The sequence below is a fragment of the Schistocerca americana genome, chromosome 8 (assembly GCF_021461395.2).
Source record: "Schistocerca americana isolate TAMUIC-IGC-003095 chromosome 8, iqSchAmer2.1, whole genome shotgun sequence".
Lineage (NCBI taxonomy): Eukaryota > Metazoa > Arthropoda > Insecta > Orthoptera > Acrididae > Schistocerca > Schistocerca americana.
In genome coordinates, this window is record NC_060126.1 from 288,820,955 (window position 1) to 288,844,671 (window position 23,717).

General features: G+C 43.6%; 1 protein-coding gene across 1 annotated transcript in view; it reads right to left on the minus strand.

Annotated features, from left to right (window-relative positions):
- Positions 1-7,940: 7,940 nt before the first annotated feature.
- LOC124544844 (cuticle protein 8) overlaps positions 7,941-23,717 on the minus strand; it is a 35,576-nt gene continuing 19,799 nt past the window's right edge. Inside the window, exon 3 of the mRNA XM_047123551.1 lies at positions 7,941-9,719. Coding sequence (XP_046979507.1) covers positions 9,438-9,719 — 282 coding nt within the window. The 3' untranslated portion in view covers positions 7,941-9,437. The remainder of the gene's footprint in view (positions 9,720-23,717) is intronic.

A 23,717-nucleotide genomic window follows, 5' to 3' on the forward strand; every position in this document is an offset into this window, starting at 1 on the left:
CTGGATGCAGGAAGAGGAAATGCGTCTGGCGGCACTCGGCTTGCCACCTGCTGGCAGGGCGGAGCACAGCCCCTCAGCCCTCTCGTGTCTGTTATCTGCAGAGAGGTCTGTTGCCCTCATTATTCATCTGTGTTGTTGGTAACACGACAAGTGGGCGCAAAGTCTCGCCACAGTCTGCCATGACAGCCTTGTTTGGTACAAATGGTCTTTAAACATCTGATTACGGAGACGTTCATGATAATCTGAGGATGGATTCTACCCGAAACACCTCAAATCAAGTCATTGTTTTATCAGTTGGTGCCTTCTTATTTAGGGATCAGCAGTTTGGACCTAATGTGGCCTAATTTTTGGACATTGCCCTGCAGTTTCATCATGTTGCTGCACGTATTTCGGTGAGGTCGCTACACGCTCTTGGTTTAAGCCGGGCCCGCATGCAGTTTATTTACGTTTCTTGTAGGACATATTGCTTTTTTTTGCGTTGTGTTCACTCAGATTAAACTCTCGCATTCCGTGTTTGCTTAAATTTTAATGGAAGACTGCATTATTTTGCGCTAGGTATGGTAAGATAGACCCACGTGGATAATAATATCAGAATGCGTTACACACATTCGTATTTCTTGGCGGCGTTCAAGCTGTCTTTAATAGGAGTAATAGCTCTGAGCACTATGGGACTTAACGTCTACGGTCATCAGTCCCCTAGAACTACTTAAACCTAACTAACCTAAGGACATCACACAACACCCAGTCATCACGAGGCAGAGAAAATCCCTGACCCCGCCGGGAATCGAACCCGGGAACCCGGGCGCGGAAGCGAGAACGCTACCGGACGACCACGAGCTGCGGGCTCAAGCTGTCTTTCTTTCAACTATTGGAAAGAAAATTGCTTTGGTTACGTTATTTCTTGCCTGTATTGTAAAATTTGAAATATTGTGGCTGTTACGCTGCCTGTCCTGTAATTAAAGTGCTTGAGTGTTGATCAACTCTACAACAAAGAATCAGCATTTGTCTATTGTGTATGTCGATGTAAGCATACAGCTTTGGATTACCTGACCAGTACTGACCACTTGGTCTACATTAACAGCTTTGATACAACTAGGAATGCTCTTGCTTTGTATCACCCCGCATTATTCTTATGTCTTGCCTAATAATTTCAGCTACACTGAAAATTAGCTGTTGCTATTTATTGACGCACACAGTTCCACTGCCAGCAAAGCCAATAGATCAGTCTTCTACGTAGTTTCGTTGATAATCATCAGAGTTCTAAAGTACACTTTCCTATATACTTAGCTTCAGGAATTACAGATGGCAAATGCACTGGTGTGCAAAACTTAAGCCCGAAAGTAACTTTCGCATGTCGCTGTCAAGTCACATAGCTCATTTAAATTGGGACCGTGCATAGAAAGAAACGTTACCGTATAGTGCAGAAGGTGACCGGAAAAAAATACGAAAAGAGAACAGGAATGGCACTTTTATTCAAAGACATTAATTAAATCGCGATTTACGATTGTGTCCTGGACAGTGCAAAAAACCTGGACGTGGTTGTTAATTGCGTGTGTGATCACGACTGTCAACAATGCATGCTCTACAACGTGCTCACCGAGCGAGGTGGCGCAGTGGCTAGCACACTGGACTCGCATTGGGGAGAACGACGGTTCAAACACGAGTCCGGCCATCCTGATTTAGGTTTTCCGTGATTTCCTTAAATCGCTTCAGGCAAATTCCGGAATGGTTCCTTCGAAAGGGCACGGCCGACTTCCTTCCCCATCCTTCCGTAACCTGATTGGACCGATGACCTCGCTGTTCGGTTCCCTCCCCCACAACAATTAATCAACCAACCAACAACCTGCTCCCGTGCTGGCCACAAGGTTGATACTGAGTTCTTATGGTTGGGCTTTCCGTTACTCCATGAGCGCCGTTGATAACTGCTGGATGTCGCTTGTGCATGTGGACGTGCTTCAGTAATTCTCCCAACACATCCCACACGTGCTCGATGGGATTTAAATCGGGATAACGGGCAGGCCAGTCCATTCGTCGAATTTCGAATCGTTGCAAGAGCTTACCATCTACGCTGTTCGGTGCGGTCGTTCATTGACATCCGTAAAAATGAAGTCAGGGCCGAATTCACTCCTGAAAAGTATAGTGTCACAATATCGTTGTTTGGTGAGTATACCGCGTTCAAAGATTTGGAGGGCACTAAACCCACGATATAATATCCCCCCCCCCCGCCCACCATAACACTTGGGCCACCAAAACGATCATGTTTAACAACATCCTCGGATGTACTGGGTTTTCCCACTTCTTACCACGTGAGGACGTGAGGGTACGCCCAGAATCACTATTCAGACTAAATCTTCTTTCATTCTAGAAGAACACGCAACCCTACTCCTCGTTGCTCTAGTACTCATGGCACCACCGAAAATGGTGCCACAGATGCTCACGTGTCAAAAGAACATAAAGTTCTTGTCGTCGGGCAAAGAGACAACCCGCAGTCGCCGTAACATTGTGAAGAGTGCGAGTGCCTGCCTTCCAGTTCTGTAAAATGTGATGATAACTGTAGCCAATTTATGACGTTGTACCCCTCTTGCCTACTACACAATGTAGCGGTCGTCTGCTGTTGCAGCTGACCATGATCGATCACCTTTCCTTGGGGCAACAGTGGCTGTGCTTTGAAACGCTCGCCATGCAACAATGCTGGGCTATATTCGTCACATTTCGTCCTTCTTCCAGTTTCGCGATGCTGCTTCTTTGTGTGAAGTCATAGAAATGTTGTCTCCGAACCGTGTTGTAATGCAGAAAATCAGCATAGTTCACCGTACTTGCTCGCTGATTGTCACATCGTGTTTCTTCACTCCCTTCAACAGCACTGCGTTGCGAGGCCAGCCCCATTTATCGCTGTAGTCACGCTGATCTCATACCATGTGACTTCCATCCATCCGCGCACGGCTGGGAGATACCTAGCAACACGATCCCACAGTTTCAATCATTTTCACCAACTGTTTGTCCGCCCCTGGTAGCTGAGTGGTCAACGTGACGGAATGTCATATCTAACAGCCCGTATTCGATTCCCGGCTGGGTCAGAGATTTTCTCCGCTCAGGGACTGGGTCTTGTGTTGTCCTTATCATCATCATTTCATCCCCATCTACAGGCAAGTCGCCGAATTGGCGTCAACGCGAAAGACTTGCACCAGGCGACCGGTCTACCCAACGGGAAGCCCTAGCCACCCGGAATTTCCATTTTAGCGACTGGTTGCTGTGCTATGATACTTTGCCTAGCGCGTCCCTGAAGTTTTGCAGAGCAGTGTAGATTTAGACTACAAGAGCCCTTGTCTATCAGAGGGAGTCATTACACGAACGATTCATAAGCTTTTTAGAATTCCTTGCTAGTACTAACTAACGTGTTTCCTTCAGGGGCACATGGGAGAAATTTACATTCCGTTTAGGAAAGTTTAAATATTGTCACTGAATATTTCTAATCACATAGCGATATCACAGACTCTCGGCTGGACAAAAGTAAATCAGTTCAAAAGACAAGTCATTTTCAAAATCTTAGTTAAATATTCAAGTAAAATTGAAAAACACGGTTAGGTTCCAGCTTCTCTGTTTCTTCTTTAATTGTAGAAACGCTTATGTGAACTACCTTGAATGTCTGGTGCTCTGGAAAGTATAGGGTATACCCAAATTAAACGGACAAACTTCGAAGGGATGTAGAGAGTGTCTTGAGAAATAAATTGACGATAGGAATACATGTCCGGGAACGAGATGAACGACGCTACAGAGCGTTGAAGGTACGGAGGAGAACGCCTACTACTAGTCCACCCTTTTTGTAGAAAACTTGAGCTGTAACTCAGGCGGATTACAGAGTGAACTCCTCGGTAGAGGGCTGACAGTATTCAAAACGTCAGAGACCGTGTATGGCGTCCACGCATACATCAACACTATGGGGACACTAAACGCAGAGGCGTCTGCGCCATGCTCACTGACAGAATAGTGGCCAAGCGCTAAGAATTTACCCCATCACTTGAACGCACTGTAACGTCATTGGATAACCTTTCGGAGCATAGATTCCAGTTCTCAACTTATTGCCCAGAACACCCTCCACAACCCCTCGAAGTCTGTCTTTCGTTACACCAGGTATGAACTGATGTTGCCCAATGATGTCTCTTTCAATGGACTGTCTTTTTCAATGACACTTATCAGCCATAACATTATGACAAATCATCTAATAGGCGATATATTCATCTTTGACACAGCTAGCAGCGGCGACGCATTGTGGCATGGAAACAATGAGTCCTTGGTAGATCGCTGAAGGGAGGTGCATCACATCTACACACACAAGTTATAACATTATTTGTTTAGGGTTCATTTAAATTTTTATATTTTTTGGATTTAAAATTTTCGCGTATTGGTACTGTATTTACTGTACATGTAAAGCAAAGTGTACTATACTGGAGGTTGAAGTTCTTTAAGTTACGTATGTAAAATACTACGTAAATTGTTTATTACTTTCAATAATTTTCTGATCACCGTTTGTATTTAAAAATATTTGAGAGTATAAATTGTTCATGTTGATGTAAATTTGACAATTTAATAAATGGTCACGCTTAGGAACAATCTAAGAAATATGTGTTTGTTATGTAGAAGCCAGTATGCTTTTATGTGGAACAGAAGTGGCTATGGGGAATGGGAAATGTGGCAAGGACGAATTGGCGCGCTACCTAGAGCAAGCCTGACAAGGGCCACACGCTCTATAGGCAGCAGTAATTGAGGCAACACCTTTGTGGAGCAGGAGAAAATTTGCCTGTAACTTTGCACAAAATCGCCTCGGATGAAGACCGCAAACGGCTTACGGCATACCTGCGAGTTGAGTTGTTGAGCTACTGTACGTAAAACTGAACGTCGCCAAGAAGACAAATTGAGCCCATACAGCGAGATACTTGCAGGCCGTACTGTGGGTGGTGTAGCCGTTACAACTGTTCGCCACACCCAAGTATACAGCCATCAGATAAGATTTATTTCTGCATTTTTACTTTTGTACAGCGTGAACCATTAATTTGAACTGTGTTTTAATAATCGTTCTTGAACGTTAAAGAAACTGATTCACCCTGTTATTTCATGCTACTCATACACCTATACAGGATTCCTTTTTGGTATTTGATTGCCGGCCGGTGTGGCAGTGCGCTTCTAGGCGCTTCAGTGTGGAACCGCGTGACCGCTGCGGTCGCAGGTTCGAATCCTGCCTCGGGCATGGATGTGTGTGATGTTCTTAGTCATGTTTAAGTAGTTTCTAAGTCTAGGGGACTGATGACCACAGATGTTAAGTCCCATAGTGCTCAGAGCCATTTTTTTTTTTTTTTTTTTTTTGGTATTTGATTAATCCGAGTATCCTACTTTACACCAATATGAGGTTCCAAGTTAATATAAAGATGCACCATTTAAATTGTTTTTATGTTTTATTAACTACTGCAAAGTGTTATAGTAAGAGTTTGCTTACGTAAAATTCAATCATAGTGCAGCCAAGTTACTAGAATCTGTTAAATGACTATATAGAGTCAGTTCAAAAAATAACATCTTCTTAAAGTATATTCCAGTAAAAAAAAGGTTTTCTTGAAGTGAAATGTTCAGTAGAAAAAGTATGTGCTTTAGTATCTAAGTATTTTAGAATTTAAGTTAGTTGTTTATGGAAAGTGCTTTTCTAAAGGTCCCCAACTGGCCAAATTTTTTAGCTTCCTTGAAGTTATCTACTGGGTTTTTTCTCTTTTAAAAAAGTAATTTCTAAGGGTGTAGTCCAACATTGTTGAAGTGGAGTAATATTAATTTGAAGAACCAAATTAAATAGTAGCAAGAAAGTAGGTAAAATTCATAATTCTGCCTTTCAAATACGTCACGGTTTCATTGCCTGGATAGGCTGTCGACCATTACTACATGTTTTAGTATTTTAAATGAACTTTGAACTGAGTTGACCCAGCTTCAGCATAGTATTATTCGTACTGCGTTTCTATCTAACTGCTGGGTAAGATCATAGGGGAAGAGGTGAATAGTTTGATTTACTTATCGATTAGACACATCACACGGTCAAATCCTGTGATAGGGGTAACTCTATTGATTTGCTTTCCCTATAACCAGGAATATCCTCCCATTGTGCACTTTGTTTGAAAACTAAACTAAATTTTAGTAAGAGCAACATAGAGACTGGCTTTCTGTCATTTAGGTAAAAGTATAGTAAATTACAAAATTAATGGTAGGATTAAAAGTCCTGTAAATTCGGGGGACAGGGGGATGAGTCCTGACGCCACGTCAATCACATCCTAGATGTGTCCGATCGGGTTGAGATGTGACGAGTTAGGTGGCCAGCGCGTCAATTGGATGTACCCACTGTGTTCCTAGAACCATTCCATCACATTCCTGACCTTGTGACACTGCGCATTATCTTGTTGGAAAACGCCACAGCCGTTGAGAGAAATGATCGTCATGAAGATGTGTACGTGGTCTACAATCAGTGTACGATACCCCTTGGCCGTCATTGTGTCTTTCACGAGCTCCACTGGGCCTGTGGATGCCTGTGTGAATGTTCCAGGGAGCATAATGGAGCCGTCGGCAGCTTGTCTCCGTCCCGAAGTACATTTCTGAAGGAGCTGTTCCCCTGCAGGACGACGGATTCGCGCACTCCCGTTAACATGATGAAGAAAGTATCGGGATTCATCGGACCATAAAACGCTCTGCCACTGCACCAACGTCCACTGCCGGTTCTCCAGTGCCCATCTCAACCGTAGTTGCCGGTGTCTTGGTGTTAATATTGGCACCTGTAAGGGTCGTCGGCTGTGGAGCTCCATCATTAGGAGTCTTCGATGCACTGTGTGTGCAGACACAGTTGTAGTCTGCCCAGCAGTGAAGTCTGATGTTAGTTCCGTTATAGTACGCCGCCTGTCGTATTTTACCAGTCTGGCTAGCCTACAACGTCCGACGTCTGTAATGAGAGGTGGCCGGCCAACCCGACGACGTCTGGTCTCGCCACGTGTTGAAGACGCTCACCATGGCTCTCCTCAAACACCCAACACGCCTTGCACGTTCCGAAATGCTCGTGCCGAGCATACGGGCCGTAGGTCAAACTCAGGTGCATCGCACGACTTCTCAATTCTTCACACGGACAGCACACTCACTGATAGTACACGCACGGTGCGTATGTGTGACTAACAGTCATCCCTCGCCAGGTGACGCTACTAACGCCTGCACGTGTAAATATCGATAGTAGATCGCTGGTCATAATGCTCTGGCTGATCATTATACATTACACTGTCGCTTGTAGCTGCTGTGACTGACAACAAGAACCTTTGAAATAACAGTTATGATTTACGTTCAAATTTATACAGTTCTGTTGATAAAGGTTTCTTTGTTGTACGGCTACAGCTGTTAAATGCGGAAGAGATGATTAAAACATTTTTATGTATTTACTACGATTATTATATGCAAGAAAAAATTAGAAATAGTTAATGTGTTGACTATCTAGCTTGAGTATCTAGCTTGTCCCCACATTTTGTGGCGTAAGAAAATTTTTAATCCCTACGTTGTACGCATTGCACGCCATTTCTGGAAGTGATAGTGTATCTTAAGCTTTTCTATATTTTTGAACCAGTGTCCAGTACTTTTTTGTGTGTTTCGATGGTTGATTTTGTGAGTTGATTGTGTACGGAACAGTGTATATGTTCTGTGTACGTTCTGTGAACATTTCCGCTGATACAAATTAAGTGCTATCGTGCCGTGTATACGAGGCAGTGTAGAAAACTAGATTGTATGTACAAGTAGTTAACAGTTACACAGATATCTTTTTTAAAGCCACATTATTTCAATATCATGTTGGTATAACTAACTGCACTTGCCCCAGATCTGTTGGAGCAGTTCAGACGTCATAATTACTTATAGATAATGGAAATAAAATAATAAAGTAATCTTTTGATAATAACTTTATTTTACATTTGAAAAATAGACGTATAAAAATGAATAGCCATGCTGTTTATGAAAACATGAATTGTAATTAACACCTCCACATGAGTATGTCGCCTATGAGCGAAAGCTAATGTACAAACAACACCAACATGCATGCAGTATGAGTGGATGGGGCGAGCGACTGTTGGAGTAGCTAGGGCTGGTGGCGCCGTAGAAGGCTGATAGGGAATGGTTGAGGAAACGGAGGGCGCAGACTCTAAGCGGACACGGCGACTCAGACACCTTCGACAGTTCTTGTCACTCTGTTACAACACTGTGTACCGTTTTAAGTTATATCGGAGGTTAGATTGCGTTCGTTGCCCAGTATGAGACTATAAAGTGTTACTGTGCGCATTACCTAATCGAGATTAAAATACAAGAGGAAATGAGATAGTCTTAAGGATTGTCGGAGGGTTAATTGATATGCAAATAGGAGAACAGACTTCACTCAAGAAATAGACATGAAAGCAATGCAGAGTGTGTCATAACCTGTTACGCTATGGTTCAGAGTGGCATCCTATAAAAGGCTGACGCCTTGAAGATATTTTCTCGGTGCCATCATTCTGTTGAAAACTGGATCGACAGTAAGTAGTATTGCAAGAATGTTAGTGTCTGAAACGAGCCAAGGTTTAGCTATAAGGTAGTAGCGACCGTTACAATGGCTGACCGTAATTCGTACTATCCGTTTGCCCATCAAACACTGGCTATGATAATTTCTGCAACGAATCACCTCTTGCTCGACTTCCATCTCATTAGAGTACGCTCAGCTACAGACATCGTATGTGAATGAATAGAGACGCAAAGAGAAGAAAGAAGTAAAATTAAGAGAAAGGTAAAGGCATTAAAATAAATGTATGTATAAAATTGGTCGAACTTGCTGTAGAGACTAATGAAAGTGTGAAAGCAATACCACAGTGGTAATGTATGAAAACTGTCCTCTCCATGTGTCTGCGTGAACTCGCGTCTATGACTAGAATACACGTAGTATAGCCGATGTGTTCCTCCAAGCGACTCATGTCTCAGTGTATCTTATAGATATCATACGAATCGGAGGACTGAACACATCTGTTCCAGGAAAATTAAGAGAACTGAAGTGTTTGAAAGTTGTCATTGACGTAGTTGTTCCCTAGAGGTTGGAGAAAATGTGACAGCAGATTCTTGATTTTCACACCAGACAGTCACGACGGTTGATTTTACTTTCTGTTGTGCACTTCACATATGCATGAGTTCTAACTTTTGTTCGTCCTCGGATGCGAATAGTAGGGCTTAGAATAGTTTAGGGGTGGAAAGGTATAGGTTAGATAAGGATCATCCAGCGATTGGATTGTTGTCAACAAACCGCACAAAATGAAGGTCCTGGTTGGTTAGGGAGAGGCCGTGTGACTGCGGAGCCTGCGCACTCCGGCGTGAGGTGAGCGACTAGGCAGAGGCGGCGCCGCCTGGCGGACGTGGGTGGCTTAGTGGTAGCCGATGGGCGCGTGCGCCACGGCGACCGGCGCATGCGCCACGGCGACGGCGGGCGCCACGGCCACCGGGTGCGCGCCGGGCGTGCGGTGCACGACCGCGTTGAAGCCGTTGTGGTCGTCCGCCTGGTACTCGACTGTGCGGGTGGAGCCGTCGGGCTCGACCAGCGAGTAGCTGCCCTTCACCACGTCGCCGTCGCGCGCCTCAGACTGCTGCTTGATGTCGCCGGTGTGCGCGTCATGGACGCCGTAGTTGAACTCGTACTTCGGGTACGCCTGAAAGCAGAAGAACCCAGGGATGTATTCACGTTGGAAAGATTATTCAGCAAGCTTCTGTCTAACATGAAACAAGAAATCTCAATGCCTAACAGTTCGAAGGAAAATTGAAAAAAAAAAAAAAACCTTAGTACTCTGCAAATTACGAGGGCTATTCGGAAAGTGAGGAACGATCGGTCGCGAAATGGAAACCGCTGTGAAAATCCGACGAGGCAGTGTCTCTAGAATGCCAGTCATCGCATCAAGACGCTCTTTTCAGTTGTGAGCGCGCTGTCAGCGAGTAAAGGTGCCTAGAACGACAATGTCTCCCGCCAAGTAGGAGGGCCCGCTGAGAGGCATCGCCTTAATGAATGCAACCCACCTAACACAACTGCCACGCACTTCCTTCTTCGTGGCAATTCTCTGTCGCACTCTGCAGGGGCAGTGAAGACGCTCCTGCAGCCTTTTCGATGGGAAGCGTACGATCACCCACAACACAGCCCTAATTGGCTAGTCTTGAGTATCATCTCTGTTCACATGAAGCACTGGATACGAAGACAACACTTGGATGCAGGCTACGCGCTATAGACCAGTGTAGAGAATTACCAGAAAGCACAAGCGACTGCCTTCTATGACGATGGTGTTGGAAACTTGTTGCGACTATGTAGAGAAGTACCAGGAAGGTATAGCTAAATGTGGTAAGAAAACAGTTTTGATTTCCACTGTGGATTCCATTTCGCGACCGATCGTTCCTCACTTTCCGAACAACCCTAGTACATAAATATCTATTAGGTTGATGCGTAAGTTTGTAGCGTTTTTGTTTTGCACGTTGGTATTTCAGTTCCTGTGGGTTTATTTATCGATTGTTCAATTTTTTTTGGTAGTTCACCGTTACTGTTTGAGTCTAATCTTGTCATTTCTAGGTAGTGAGTGGAGTTGGGCCGCTAGAAAACATTTCCGACATATTCCTTTGTTTGAGCTCAGTGGAGGGGTGACATCAGCCAGAAACATTTGCACCGTGTCTGGGGATAATGCCGCTCGACAGGGCACGGAATGAAAGCTGCTTTCTCGTTTTAAGGAGGATCGTTTTGACATTTGCGACCCTTCACGTTCACAAGGCTTTCGGGGTTTGATGAAGATCGATTAAACGCATTAACCCACAAATGATTCGCGTTAGTGTGCTCGAGCACTGGCAAATGTCATGAACTGTGATCATTCTACCAAGCGGCTGCTACGGTCACAGGTTCGAATCCTGCCTCGGACATGACTGTGTGTGATGTCCTTAGGTTAGTTAGGTTTAGGTAGTTCTAAGTCTACATGACTGATGACCTCAGATGTTAAGTCCCATAGTGCTCAGAACCTTTTGTATCAGTTTTTGATCATTCTAGCATCATGCGGCATTTGCGTGCAATGGAGAAGGTTCAAAGCTATTGCTCTAAGCCAAAATTATAAAAATCTGCGGGTGACCGTACGTGCATCTCTGCTTGACTCTTAAAGAGCTCCGAGCAGTCCTGTCCTGTGTTCTTACTAGTGACGCGAAATTGTGTCTTCATGCTAACGTAAAGGAAAGGAGGGAATGACTGAGCTCAAATAGAGCAAGAACTCTCCATACAAAGACCTGCGCTCATCCACAAAAGATATTGTTATGCATCTGATGTAACAGCGACGGCGTGGTGTGCTACGAATTGCTTTCCTGGACTGTAACCATCACTGCTGACATTTCTTGTCTTGCAGACGCAATCCAAGGACAACGACCAGGAAAACCGCGTGAAACGATGCTACTCCACGATTAACGCCAGCCCGCATTCTAATAGACTGACTAAAAGCACTATACAGGAGTTGGGTTTTCCGCAACCACCTTATTCGCCTGATCTTGCGCCCACAGATTTTCACACTCTCTATGGAACAACCTTCAAGGAACTTCCTTTCCAAATGAAAATACGCTCCGAACAGAGTTCGACGAGTTCTTCGCCTCAAAATCAGTTGATTTTTACAGTCACCGATTCCAAAATCCCAGCGTTGACAGACTGCTGTCAATAGTTAATGACTAAAGTCTCTGTTGTGTTCTTTTAAACTCATCGGAAAACGCTACAAACTATGCACCAACCCAATAGATTCAGGGACTTAAAAGTTCTAATCACACGGCAAATAGTAATGTTTATTTAAGATTATGTTGTTGTTGTTGTGGTCTTCAGTTCGAAGCTTGGTTTGACACTACCATGCTACTCAATCAAGTGCAAGCCTCTTCATCTCCGAACAACTGCTACATCATTCCGAATCCGCTTACTGTATTCACCTGTTGGCCTCCCTCTCTGATTTTTACACCCACACTTGCCCCTAATACTCAGTTTGTGATTCCTTCATGTCTCAGAATGTGTCCTATCTACCGAACCCTTCTTTTACTCGAGTTTTGCCACAAATTTCTTTCCTCCCTAATTCTGTTCTGTACCTCCTCATTAGTTACACGATCTACCCATGTAATCTTCAGCGTTCTTCTGTAGCACCACGTTTCAGAATCCTTATTCTCTTCATGCCTAAACTGTCCTTGTCCACGTTTCACTTCCATTCATAGCTACAATGAAGACAAATACCTTTAGAGAAGACTTCCTAACACTTAAATCTGTATTGGATGTTAACAAACTTCTTCAGAAACGCTTTTCTTGCCATTACCAGTCTACATTTTACGTCCTCTCCATCATCATTTATTTTGCTAAGCAAAAGTCTACTACTTTTAGCTTCTCCTTCCTAATTTAATTCCATGAGCATCATCTGGTTTAATTCGACTACATTCCATTATCCCTGTTTTGCTTTTGTTGATGTTCATCTTATATCCTCCTTTCAAGATGCTGTCCGTTCGACTCTATTGCTCTTCCAAGTCCTTTGCTATTTCTGACAGAATTACAATGTCATCTGTAAACCTCAATATTTTGTATTTCTTCTCACTGAACTTTAACTCCAACTCTAAATTTTCCCTTGGTTTCCTTTACTGCTTGCTTAATGTACAAAATGAATAACATGATAGACCCTGTCTCACTCTCTTCTCAAGTGTATGAGGTGTACTAATGTATTATAAGTGAGACTAAGTATGCGCAAATATCAGACATAAGTTCTTTGAAAAATATGTTTGTAATCGAGTAAATATTAAGCAATTATTAATTGAAACGCAGCAGGGAAAATTGAGGAGGCAGCAGCTTTCTTTTTTTTTTAAGTGCGGCTTATTTATTAATTCACTTGATTAGCATTACATGGCATAAATGTGAGTAGCACCAAGCAATATTGGTAAAGATATCAACACACAATCCTTTGTTTGCGATTGTCGTGTAGAAGAATTTATAAACACATGAATTCTATTTTAAACAGCATATAGTTCTGTGGAGATGAATCAAAATATTTGTGTCTCTTAAAACTGAGATAGTTACAAGTTTATAGTTGAAAACGCCCTTTGAGTTAAATGCAAGGAACAGCTGGAAGAATTACTAAAGCTGTCTAGCATGGAATCCATCTAAAATATAAAACAAATTACTATTTCAAAACAGCGAAGACCTGTTGATAAAAGAATTCTCTATTTGTTATAGTTCTGACCACGTCCACACATAAAGATAGAAACTAACTGACATTACACGAATATTATTTATTTATGTGAGCAGATTTTACTGTTGACTGTCAATGAATTTTCCTGCTGGTGACAGTAGCCCAGGATGGCTTGTATTTTATCTGACATGACAGTAAGAAAGTTGTGCTGTTGGCTGTTGTAAATAATTGTATAACACCTGAAGATAGGAACGTAGGAACTGATAGTACGTGGATAATTATTATATCAGCAGGTCTTGGTCTTTTCGAAGTACCACTTTTTCTAATACTTGCTGGCTATGGGGTACCACTTGCATCTAAACTAGGAGCGTCTCATCACAGTCTTGGCATTAGCATAAGCAACTTGTTTGCAGTAGGTTACGGTGATTACCAGTGCAACCTTGTGGGACCTTGCGCTCAGTTCGGCTGAAACGTCATTGGTTGGAATTTAATCCCCTGTCGACATTAAGGTCATCAGAGAGTATATAGCCCAAATGATTTAAGGTAACAAATACATCCTAAATCTGGATCTTTGGACTTGTTTACTCAGGGTACCCCTCGTAGCTACGACGGCATTCGCTTAAATAAAAACTTTATAACTTCGTTCGATAACATCATTAGGTTCATTTTAATTCCCTAATAGTGTTTACGCAACGACTGAACAAACTATGGACATAAAATTTGCGGAATAAGGGGAGGAACATCAGAGTTGAAGAAGAAAACAAGGTATTCGACAAAACACAAAAGTCGTGGATTAATATGCCAGGAGAAGCTAAAATTAATTTGTCACATGGAAGGAAGTATCACCTTCGCCATTCTTTGTCCTCCAACGAGAGGTTAACACTTGCAATACTTCAAACATTCTTCCAGTCGTAAATTGGGACAAACATAAAATTCACTTGCTCTCTCTCTCTCTCTCTCTCTCTCTCTTTGTGTTTTACACTCCAGCAGTCGGCATCATTGTTAATGTAGAACTGGCTATTTATAACTTACGTTATTGTTACTGTGTAACTTTAAATAGAGTCAAAATTCTCTAATAATCCTGGCGAGGAGAGTGACACTGTCCGTGGGATGGCGACATCAAGCAGAGTTGCCCCTTCATGCTATGCGGAGAGAGTAAGCTATATGCAGAAACCATGCTTCGCTCTCACCCTTTCATTTCCATGTCTGACGTTAATACAGCACAGACACTATCCTGCATAAGATACCACTTTTATAGAGACTAATTGCACGGAGGGAAGAAAAAGTACCTCAGTCTCATTCAAATTAAACTACATGATACCAGAGACCTTTTTAAATCTCAAACATGAGGTCGGAGAGGTAGGTCAGACGTCGAATGACATCAGCCGATCCAACTTAACCACCTCCCACCGTGGCTAAACTGTTCCATACTTACCTATCAAACATGTTTTCAATCTGCTGTAGCACGGAAACGGTACGTTTCTGGACAGGGCTTCCAATTCAAAATATTGTCTACTCACTCCTATCTACAAATCCTAGAAGTTTGTAACGGGAACAAACTGATTATGCAAACTGAAGCGATGAATGAAAAATTGTACCAAGGCTAGGATTCGAATATGTGTCTCCTGCTCATTAGGCAGATGCGCTTCAAGTTAAGGGGGAATACCAAGTGGGCTGATACGTAAATTGGAATTTGGATTAGACAGAGAGTCGTGCTAGGGTAGTCCGTGTATATGTGCAAAGCCGCCGTGGCTAAGTGGTTAGCGCATGTACCTCGTGAACAGGAGACCGAGGTTCGAATCCCGGCCGTGGTACAAATTTCCATTCGTCGCTTCATTCTGCGTACACACGCCCAGTCTCATTATTTCACTGTGTCCACTGGAGAGGATTCTGAGTGAGTGGTCAGTCGTAACAGTAGCCCCGCGTTGTGTAATACTCTTCCTAGTTCTAGCAACCGGTTGTAAGCGTAAAGTGCCAGGTGTTCAGCTCGAGCTGTTCAGAGAAGCGAATAGCGTGACACGTTATGCGGCTCTTAGCGGCTGCGAGGACTGTGTCGTAGCACAGATGTCTCGGGAAGGAGCGGCGGCGCGGCATGCAGCAGACGCTCGCTGCGTGCCTGAGCCCGCGGCGACTTCTCGGTCGCAGAGTACTTTCACAGCCGCGGATGGCTGGACGTGTCGGCAAATATGGAGGAGGACGGGACGCACGGCAGGCAACCTGCTGCTACACGTCGGCTCGGGAGGCGCTCCTGTTGCAGCCAGCACACTTCGAAGGAGCCGGCCGAAATGGGAAGGGGGCCATTTTCTCTCCCTCTCTCTCTCTCTCTCTCTCTCTCTCTCTCTCTCTCTCTTTCTTCATTTTGTTCCTCCTGCCGCGAGATAGCATCTTCATTTGCCTGAATTTCCGCGTCACCACAATTCTAACGGCTAGTTTACACGACGACTTTAAGTTGCGAAACTCATTTCGTGAAACCAGTTTAACGAAACTGATTTCGTGTACAACAGTAGACACTGTGACACCAGCGTTTCGTCGTCTTTTGAACGCCAAAGTTGTCTTTCGAATAAAGTTTTGCCAGTTGCACGAGGAGCGGTGGAGTTTTAATGCTTGTCTGCGGTATTAGTGCATTTCAGTGCGTCAGGATATAGAAGACACAGTGAATCACTTAACGCTCATATACATACAATTAAGGTGAAAATAACCATTTGAGGATAACTGTGTTGGTGTCATCGAAAGTCAAGTTTAAATCACGAGGGACTATCTGGTCTCCAACAGTACTCCACCAGCGACCTGACGGTATACTTGTGGTACCAAATGTTTTACCCCCTTTCCTATTCCAGTCACGAATGGCTAGCAGAAGAATGATTGTCAACAAAACTTCGTATCGGCTCTAAGTCGTCCGATTTTTTCGTTGTCATCTTATCGCGATAAGTATGTAGGAGGCAATTATATGTTGCCACACTCTTTTTGAAAAGTATTCTCTCGGAACTTGAATAGAAAACATCGTCGTGGTGCACAACGCCTCTCTTGTGGCATCTGACGCTGGAGATTGTTGAGCATTCCGTAACGCTCCAGTGTCGAGAAAACGATTTCGTGACGAAACGTGCAGCTTTTCGTTGGATCTTTCCTATCTCAGATATAAGTCCTACCTGGTAAAGATCTCAGAATGATGAACAACACTTGCTAATCGTTCAAATGGTTTTTTGTAAGCCACTTATTTAGCAAATGAATGATATTTCCTTAAGATTTTCTCAATAAGAGATTATTTGTTTTATGTAGTCATTCCACCTTAGGCCGCTCTAAGTGGTTACTCTATGGAGGCCAACATTTGATCATGGTTTTAAGGGAGATTACCACGACCTGACCACGATTTAAGGGAGGTTCCAGAGAGATCTGGTCGCAATAAATTTCGACTGCACAACTACGTCGTATTATCTTAGACAGGTTGACAACAGAGATGTAAATATAAACATCTGGCATATACTGCTTAGTTTTGCTCTATTATGTCATACGGTATCGTATTTTGGGGCAACAGCACAAACAGAGAAAGTTTTCAGAGTGCAAAAGCATGTAATATGACATTTGTGGTGTAAATCCAAAAATGAATATTACACTCAAGCATTCTAAATGTGTTTGTTGTATTAAGTTTTTTGCCATTTTCCACACGTAGAAGAATCTTCTCACTTTTGGGTCTATGGAATGAAAAGTAAATATAATGTAATTTAAGCAAAAGTGATCTGTTCGTCGCATATAATATGCATATATAATCATAAAAGAATTCAAGAAATTTGCGCTCGCACACACACATACACACACACACACACACACACACACACAATATATATATATACTCTATATTATAATAAAAATTGATTTGAGTCATCAACTCTGACTTAATCAATTCTAAGCCGCTGATGTTGCTATGATCCGTCCACTTATTGCTCGTAAGACACAAAAATCTTTCTAAATGTTGCGGAATGTTACTGTGAAATGTAGATCAATTGAGAATAACGAAACGAGTGTGTTTGAACGTCAACATCTCTGATCGTCTTTACCGAGTCCTTGTTACTTCCATGTGTCATTTCTGCCACAGTTGCTGACTAGTATGAGGCGAGAGCATCCGTGGACTGCCAGTGCTGACCGAGAAACAGCTGAATATCCCCCTCTCACTACCTCCCTAGATACGTTTTGACTATGTCATTCGTTCCGCCTCCTCGCATTTCCTTATGCCAAACCTTCTTCTTTCCACAGAAGTACGAACGCAAAACAGCGATCTGTCGGTCATGAAACTTGAACTATAGAAAGTACTCCGTGGGATTACTGTTTGCGAAAGAGATCACTGACGGAATTTTCGGTAGAAACAGGCGGTCAATAAGCGTGCCGTGAGGATTATAGAAATACTGCTGTAACACGCGAGATCCTGAGAAAAGCGGGAGATTTGTCCAGTCTAGGTTACTCCAACATATTTTCCGGTACCGTAGTAGTTGTCACCAGTAATTCGTCGCCTATAGTGTAATCGAACCAACAGTGGAACTCTTCGTTTAGTAATCCGCAGTGCGTTACATTCATTTACGTCCTGGAAAAAACCGCAGGTCATTCCCGTTTTTAAGAAAGGCCGTAAGACAGATCCACAAAATTATAGACCTATATCGTTGACGTCAATCTGTTGTAGAATTACGGAACATGTTTTATGCTCAAGAACTATGACGTTTTTGGAAAACGAGCTTCTCCTCTATAAATATCAACATGGATTGCGCCAACAGAGATCCTGCGAAACTCAGCTCGCTCTGGTCGTCCATGAGATCCACAGCGCACTGAACAACGGCGCTCAGGTTGATGCCACGTTCCTTGATTTCAGGAAGGCGTTTGACACCGTCCCGCATTACCGTTTAATGAAAGAAATACGAGCTTACGGGGTGTCGGAGCAGACCTGCGATTGGATTCAAGACTTTCTTGCAGATAGAACTCCACACCACGCTCGTAACAGAACAAAATCGACAGATGTTAAGGTAATATTCGGAGTACCATAGGGAAGTGTGATAGGATCCTTGCTGTTTACACTGTATATGAATGATCTAGTAGAAAACGTCGGATGCACTCCAAGGTTATTCGCAGATGAAACAGTTATATATACCGAAGTAGCAACGCCAGAAGATTGTAAGAATTCGCAGAACGACCTTCAGAGAATTGATGAACGGTGCAGATTTTGGCAGTTGATCCTGAACTTAAATAAATGTAACACATTGCGCGAACGTAGGAAAAGAAACACACTACTGTACAGCTACACTACTGATGACATACGGCTGAAGACAGCGTCTACCGTAAAATATCTAGGCGTAATTGTCCAGAGCGACCTTAAGTAAGCGCAACTATCCAGAGCGACCTTAAGTAGAATGGCCACATAAAACAGATAGTGGGAGAAGTAGACATCAGACTCGGATTCATCGGAAGCATCTTAAGGAAATGCGACTAATCCACGAAAGAAGTGGCTTATAAGGCGCTTGTTGGCCTGATTCTTGAGTATTGTTCATTTATCTGGGATCCCTATCAGGTAGGACTGATAGAGGAAGTAGAGAAGATCCGAGGAAGAGTGGCAAGTTTCATCACTGGGTCGTTTAGCTGGCGTCAGAGCGTTACGGAGATGCTAACTCCACTGGCAGGCGGTACAAGAGAGGCGTTGTGGACCACGGAGAGATTTAATATTTAAATTTCGGGACAGCACTTTTCGGGAGGACTCGGACAACATATTACTTCCCCCCACATACATCTCTCGTATTGACCAAGAGGAGAAAATTCGAGAAATTAGAGCCAATACAGAGGCTTACCGACAGTCATTCTGGCCACGCACTATTCGCGAATGGTTCAAATGGCTCTGAGCACTATGGGACTTCACATCTGAGGTCATCAGCCCCCTAGAACTTACAACTACTTAAACCTAACTATCCTAAGGACATCACACACATCCATGCCCGGGGCAGGATTCGAATCTGCGACCGTAGCGGCCGCGCGGTTCCAGACTGAAGTGCCTAGAACCGCTCGACAACACCGGCCGGCTATTCGCAAATGGAGCAGGGTTGGAGGGATCACATAGTGATACCGAAAGTACCCTCCGCCACACACCATTAGTTGGCTTGCGGAGTATGATGTAGACGTAGATGTATATTAAATGCCAGTCCCTGCGCCAGGCGCCGATCTTCTGCAGCTCTTCCTGCACTTAGTGCCATTCTCCCGACGTTGCAACCTCCCTACAGACGACAGCAGCGTTTGCGAATGGATTCGTGGAGCCTCTCACGTAGTCCACTAGATGGATCTTTAGTAAAAGTTATAAAAGCGTACTTCACCAAAAAGAGTGAAATTTATCACCCTGGCTTTAACGATTCTAAATGAAGTGACAGAGTTGTAGATAGGTGAGGAGAAAAGTACAGTGTGGATGCCGGGAGAGATCCTTGTTGATTACCGAGTGGGGGGCAAAGCACTGTGTGTGTGTGTGTGTGTGTGTGTGCGTGTGAATCAGCGGCGAGCACCGCGACAGGTCCGAGAAGCTCCCTCGCCCGCCCTGGCGAAAGTGACGGCCGGCCAGCAGCGGCTGCCACTGAGCTACAAACCTTGAGCCGCTGCTCGACTTTCTCACCGCTATCGAGCGCCGACCGCTCGCCTCACTTTAATTACGCCCTGGCCGGCGTACGCTCGCTTGCAAATCCCAACTGGAGCACAGCTCTTCCCGCTCAGAAGATCAGCATTTAAAGGCAGCCGTCTCGGGTAGTTTCAGTTGCTCTCATACAAGCCTACGCTATTGATGTTCTTTATTTTGGATCCTTTTCCGTTCCAAGTTCACCAGAACACATTTCGCAACTACTGTGGAATCATGTGTAGATGGTTTCTATTTGTTCTTCTACACCGCTGTACGAACTTATTTCACATTATTTTCGTAGTGGACATTTGATGGCGCGGGCACATAGATGCCGTTCCCACTGACCGTTTTTCCAATGCCATCTTTGTCTTTCCATGCTGTCTAAAACTTTCAGATGGTGCAACTCTATCTGTTTGCGAATATTTAATGCACCAATGATCTGACTCGAAAATTAAGGTGCTGCCACACTAGATAACGATCCGCTATTATGAAACAATGTACTTTGTACAGTACGTCGATAGTCACCACATGTGCCTTCTTATGAAGGCTTGAGCGCTCGGCAGTCTACAGCTATTAATAAACAACATTAAATACAGCTGTGTGAAGTGGATGTAATAAGAGAATACCACAATAATGAGAACAGTAGTTCACTATTCTCCGCAACAAGCTAAAAATTTCAAATATTTCTATCATTCGTGGCACTCACAGGATCATGAATGAATGAATAAAAAATATATAAAGCGCCATGGTTGCGGCAAAGTCTCTAGATGTGATTTCATTGAATGAAAATATTTCCACTGTCGCTCATGGATGGAATTACAAATATCTTTTTAATCCCAAGCCAGAATTCAGCCATAATACGTCACGTCGTAATAAATGATATACTAGAAATACGCAGTCGGTGACATAACAGGCCGCGCGGTTCTGGCGCTGCAGTCTGGAACCGCGAAACCGCTACGGTCGCAGGTTCGAATCCTGCCTCGGGCATGGATGTGTGTGATGTCCTTAGGTTAGTTAGGTTTAACTAGTTCTAAGTTCTAGGAGACTAATGACCTCAGCAGTTGAGACCCATAGTGCTCAGAGCCATTTGAACCATTTGACGTAACAGACGAATAAGTGGCCAAAGAGATTGTCATGCGGAGCAAAAAACTCGAACTTCTTTACAAGACGTATTCTTCTGTTTCGGAAAACTACTTGATCACTGTGATAACACTCACTGTCGGGTGGATGAGGTGGTCGTCACCGAAACCTCAGGCCACATTTCACGGTTCGCAGCTGGTATTACGGCTGAAAATCGTGTCTACCAGTCGCGCATCACTGTAGTAGCACTGCGACATTTACAGCCTTAATTACATGAAGTGATCTAACACGTTGATTACACAGCCTCTAGCAGGGTAACTGATCTCTCTTTTAACGCTTTCTGCTGTCAAACACCGACAGAGTTCCATAGTACTAATAGACGTGCATCCAACGCACCTTTTCTGCGAGAGCAGCCCAGCAAACATGCCTGTTATCGCTCTGAAACTTTAATCATTTACACTTCACATCCGCTTACCTACTCCCCGTTACTTTCATAATACATGCATTCTTCCTTCAAGGCCTTGCGGGTTAAACAAACAATATTCTTTACATTTGGAGACATTCGTAACTCGCAAACAAAAACATGACTCTGACGTGTAGCTGGCATCGTCAAGGATAGAAAATTCAGAAGTCCTCCAATATGTGAGGAGACACTGTGAGAATTTTTCAGTGCCAAAAAGTGTGAACTTTTTCTGGCAAAAAACAGCGTTTTGCTATATGTAACTGAGTTAGGAATTCTTTGAATCAATCTGGTTATCGTCATTTACAGTTCTAGCCCCTGCGGCCAGTAGCTAGCGTAAAGTTCAATATCAGTAAAATTTGGTTGTATTTATTTGAGAAAAATGTTAATACGAATTTTAATTCAAATTTTCTTACTTCTTTAACAGCAATTACAGTTAGCATGTGTCAACAGGAAAGATGGAATGAACAAAAGCGTTCAACGACAGATGGAGCGCATGCTCGCAGTGGAGCAAGCATGTCGACGGAAATCGGCTGCGGCCTTTGGCAGGAACCATCCCGGCGTTTGCCTTAAACGATTTGGGAAATTATGGTCAACACCTTCCCAAACTACTTCGCCGCCTCTCTCCGTCTGCCAGCACAACAACCAAACGAGGGAGTATTTTGCCTACTGGGGCCCGAATTCGACATGAGCAGGTCTTAAATCACTGTCGATCTCATTTATTTTCGTTTTGCGTGACTTTCGTTAATGTCAATCCCGTGGTGGTTTCTATAAAAGAACGCCACCGAGTTCGTTCCCACATGTTCCTTCATCAGAGCTTGTGTCCTGTCATTAACCACTACTTTGTCAAGGGGTAATTAAACGCTAATCATCTTGCCGTTACTCAAAATTATTATTTTCCTTGTTAATTAGTCTCATCCGAGAAAAAACTCTAGGCTAGCTCTGAGACGCTGACACTTTTCCACCAGTATCGATTTACAGTGGCCTGAGATGACCGCTTTCTCCGCATATTCACTTCTGAGAGAGGTATTTCTCTCCCCAACATATTTGAACAGCACTATTGTGCTCTTAACAACTCTTTTGTTGAATCACAATAGTTAACCCGTTGGAAGTCTATTTGTATCATTTAGAAAAGTCTGCACAAATCTCGAAACAGATTCACTTTGCCAACTGATTCGTTGTTTGCAAGCACAGACTGTACCGGAGACACTTGTGCAGAGGTTGGGACGGCGGTTCGCACCTCTTCGCTGCTCTGCGCACCTCTCACCGTGCCTCAGGATGAATGTGGGCCGGCGCCGAGCTGAAAGACCAGTTGCACACTTCTTGTCCACCAACCACGTGGGAGGACAAGAATTTCTTCTAATCTAAGCGAGGCGTTCCCCAACACTTGCACACCAACAGACATGTAGTAACAACATCTATCACGTCCATTCTGCAGTGATTTTTTTGTAAAATATGCAACACATTAGATTCGTCTAACTGATTTGCGAGATGATACTCACAAAAATTGCACATACGTCTCCCAGGGCTTCGTAGAGTTTCGTATGTGTATTTCACAGACTTCATATTCTTTATCGTGTTCCTATATTCGTTCATAGACAGGAGTTTATACATGACCAGGTCCGCTGCTAACAACAGTGCGAAGCAGGAATATCAGATCCAGTCGTCACTATGGTAGACCTATACGGCCATCTGATTCCGAATATACGATACGATATATACGACACATGCATGCATGTGCAAAGGAACTTTGCATCGTAATTAGAATAACACAGGCACTGCAATATCGTACTTATTTGCCGATACAGGGAAAGAGACTTTCAAGTACAACGCATGACCTGTACGTGCATATACATAATGGATGTACTAGTACAGGTCGTATACGCATGGTTGACGACATATGGAACTTTGGGGCTGGTCGTGAGTCGTGCACGTTATAGCCAATGGTAAGGCGACGTCACGCTATGAACGGGAAATAGGATTCGAGTTTAGATACAGCACAAATTTTCATTGTCTTCATTCCATTCTGCAGCTGATGGTTGTCCTTTTCGTAATTGCGAATGCATTAAATGATTCCGAAGACGTCAGGTATTGCGGTCAGTCACTCCAGACGATAACCGTTGTCACTCAGTTACAGTTGCGACTGCCGGATTGCCACTTCTCCCGGTACTCAATTTGAGCATTAGTTTCGGTGGATAATTAAGGAACCAGATATTACAGACAAAACTACAATTTTCACACAGTAGTGGCATTTTGGTATCTAAACTTTTCTGTAAGGGTCACTGCATCGTTGGTTTGAAGAAAATCAGATCGACTCGTC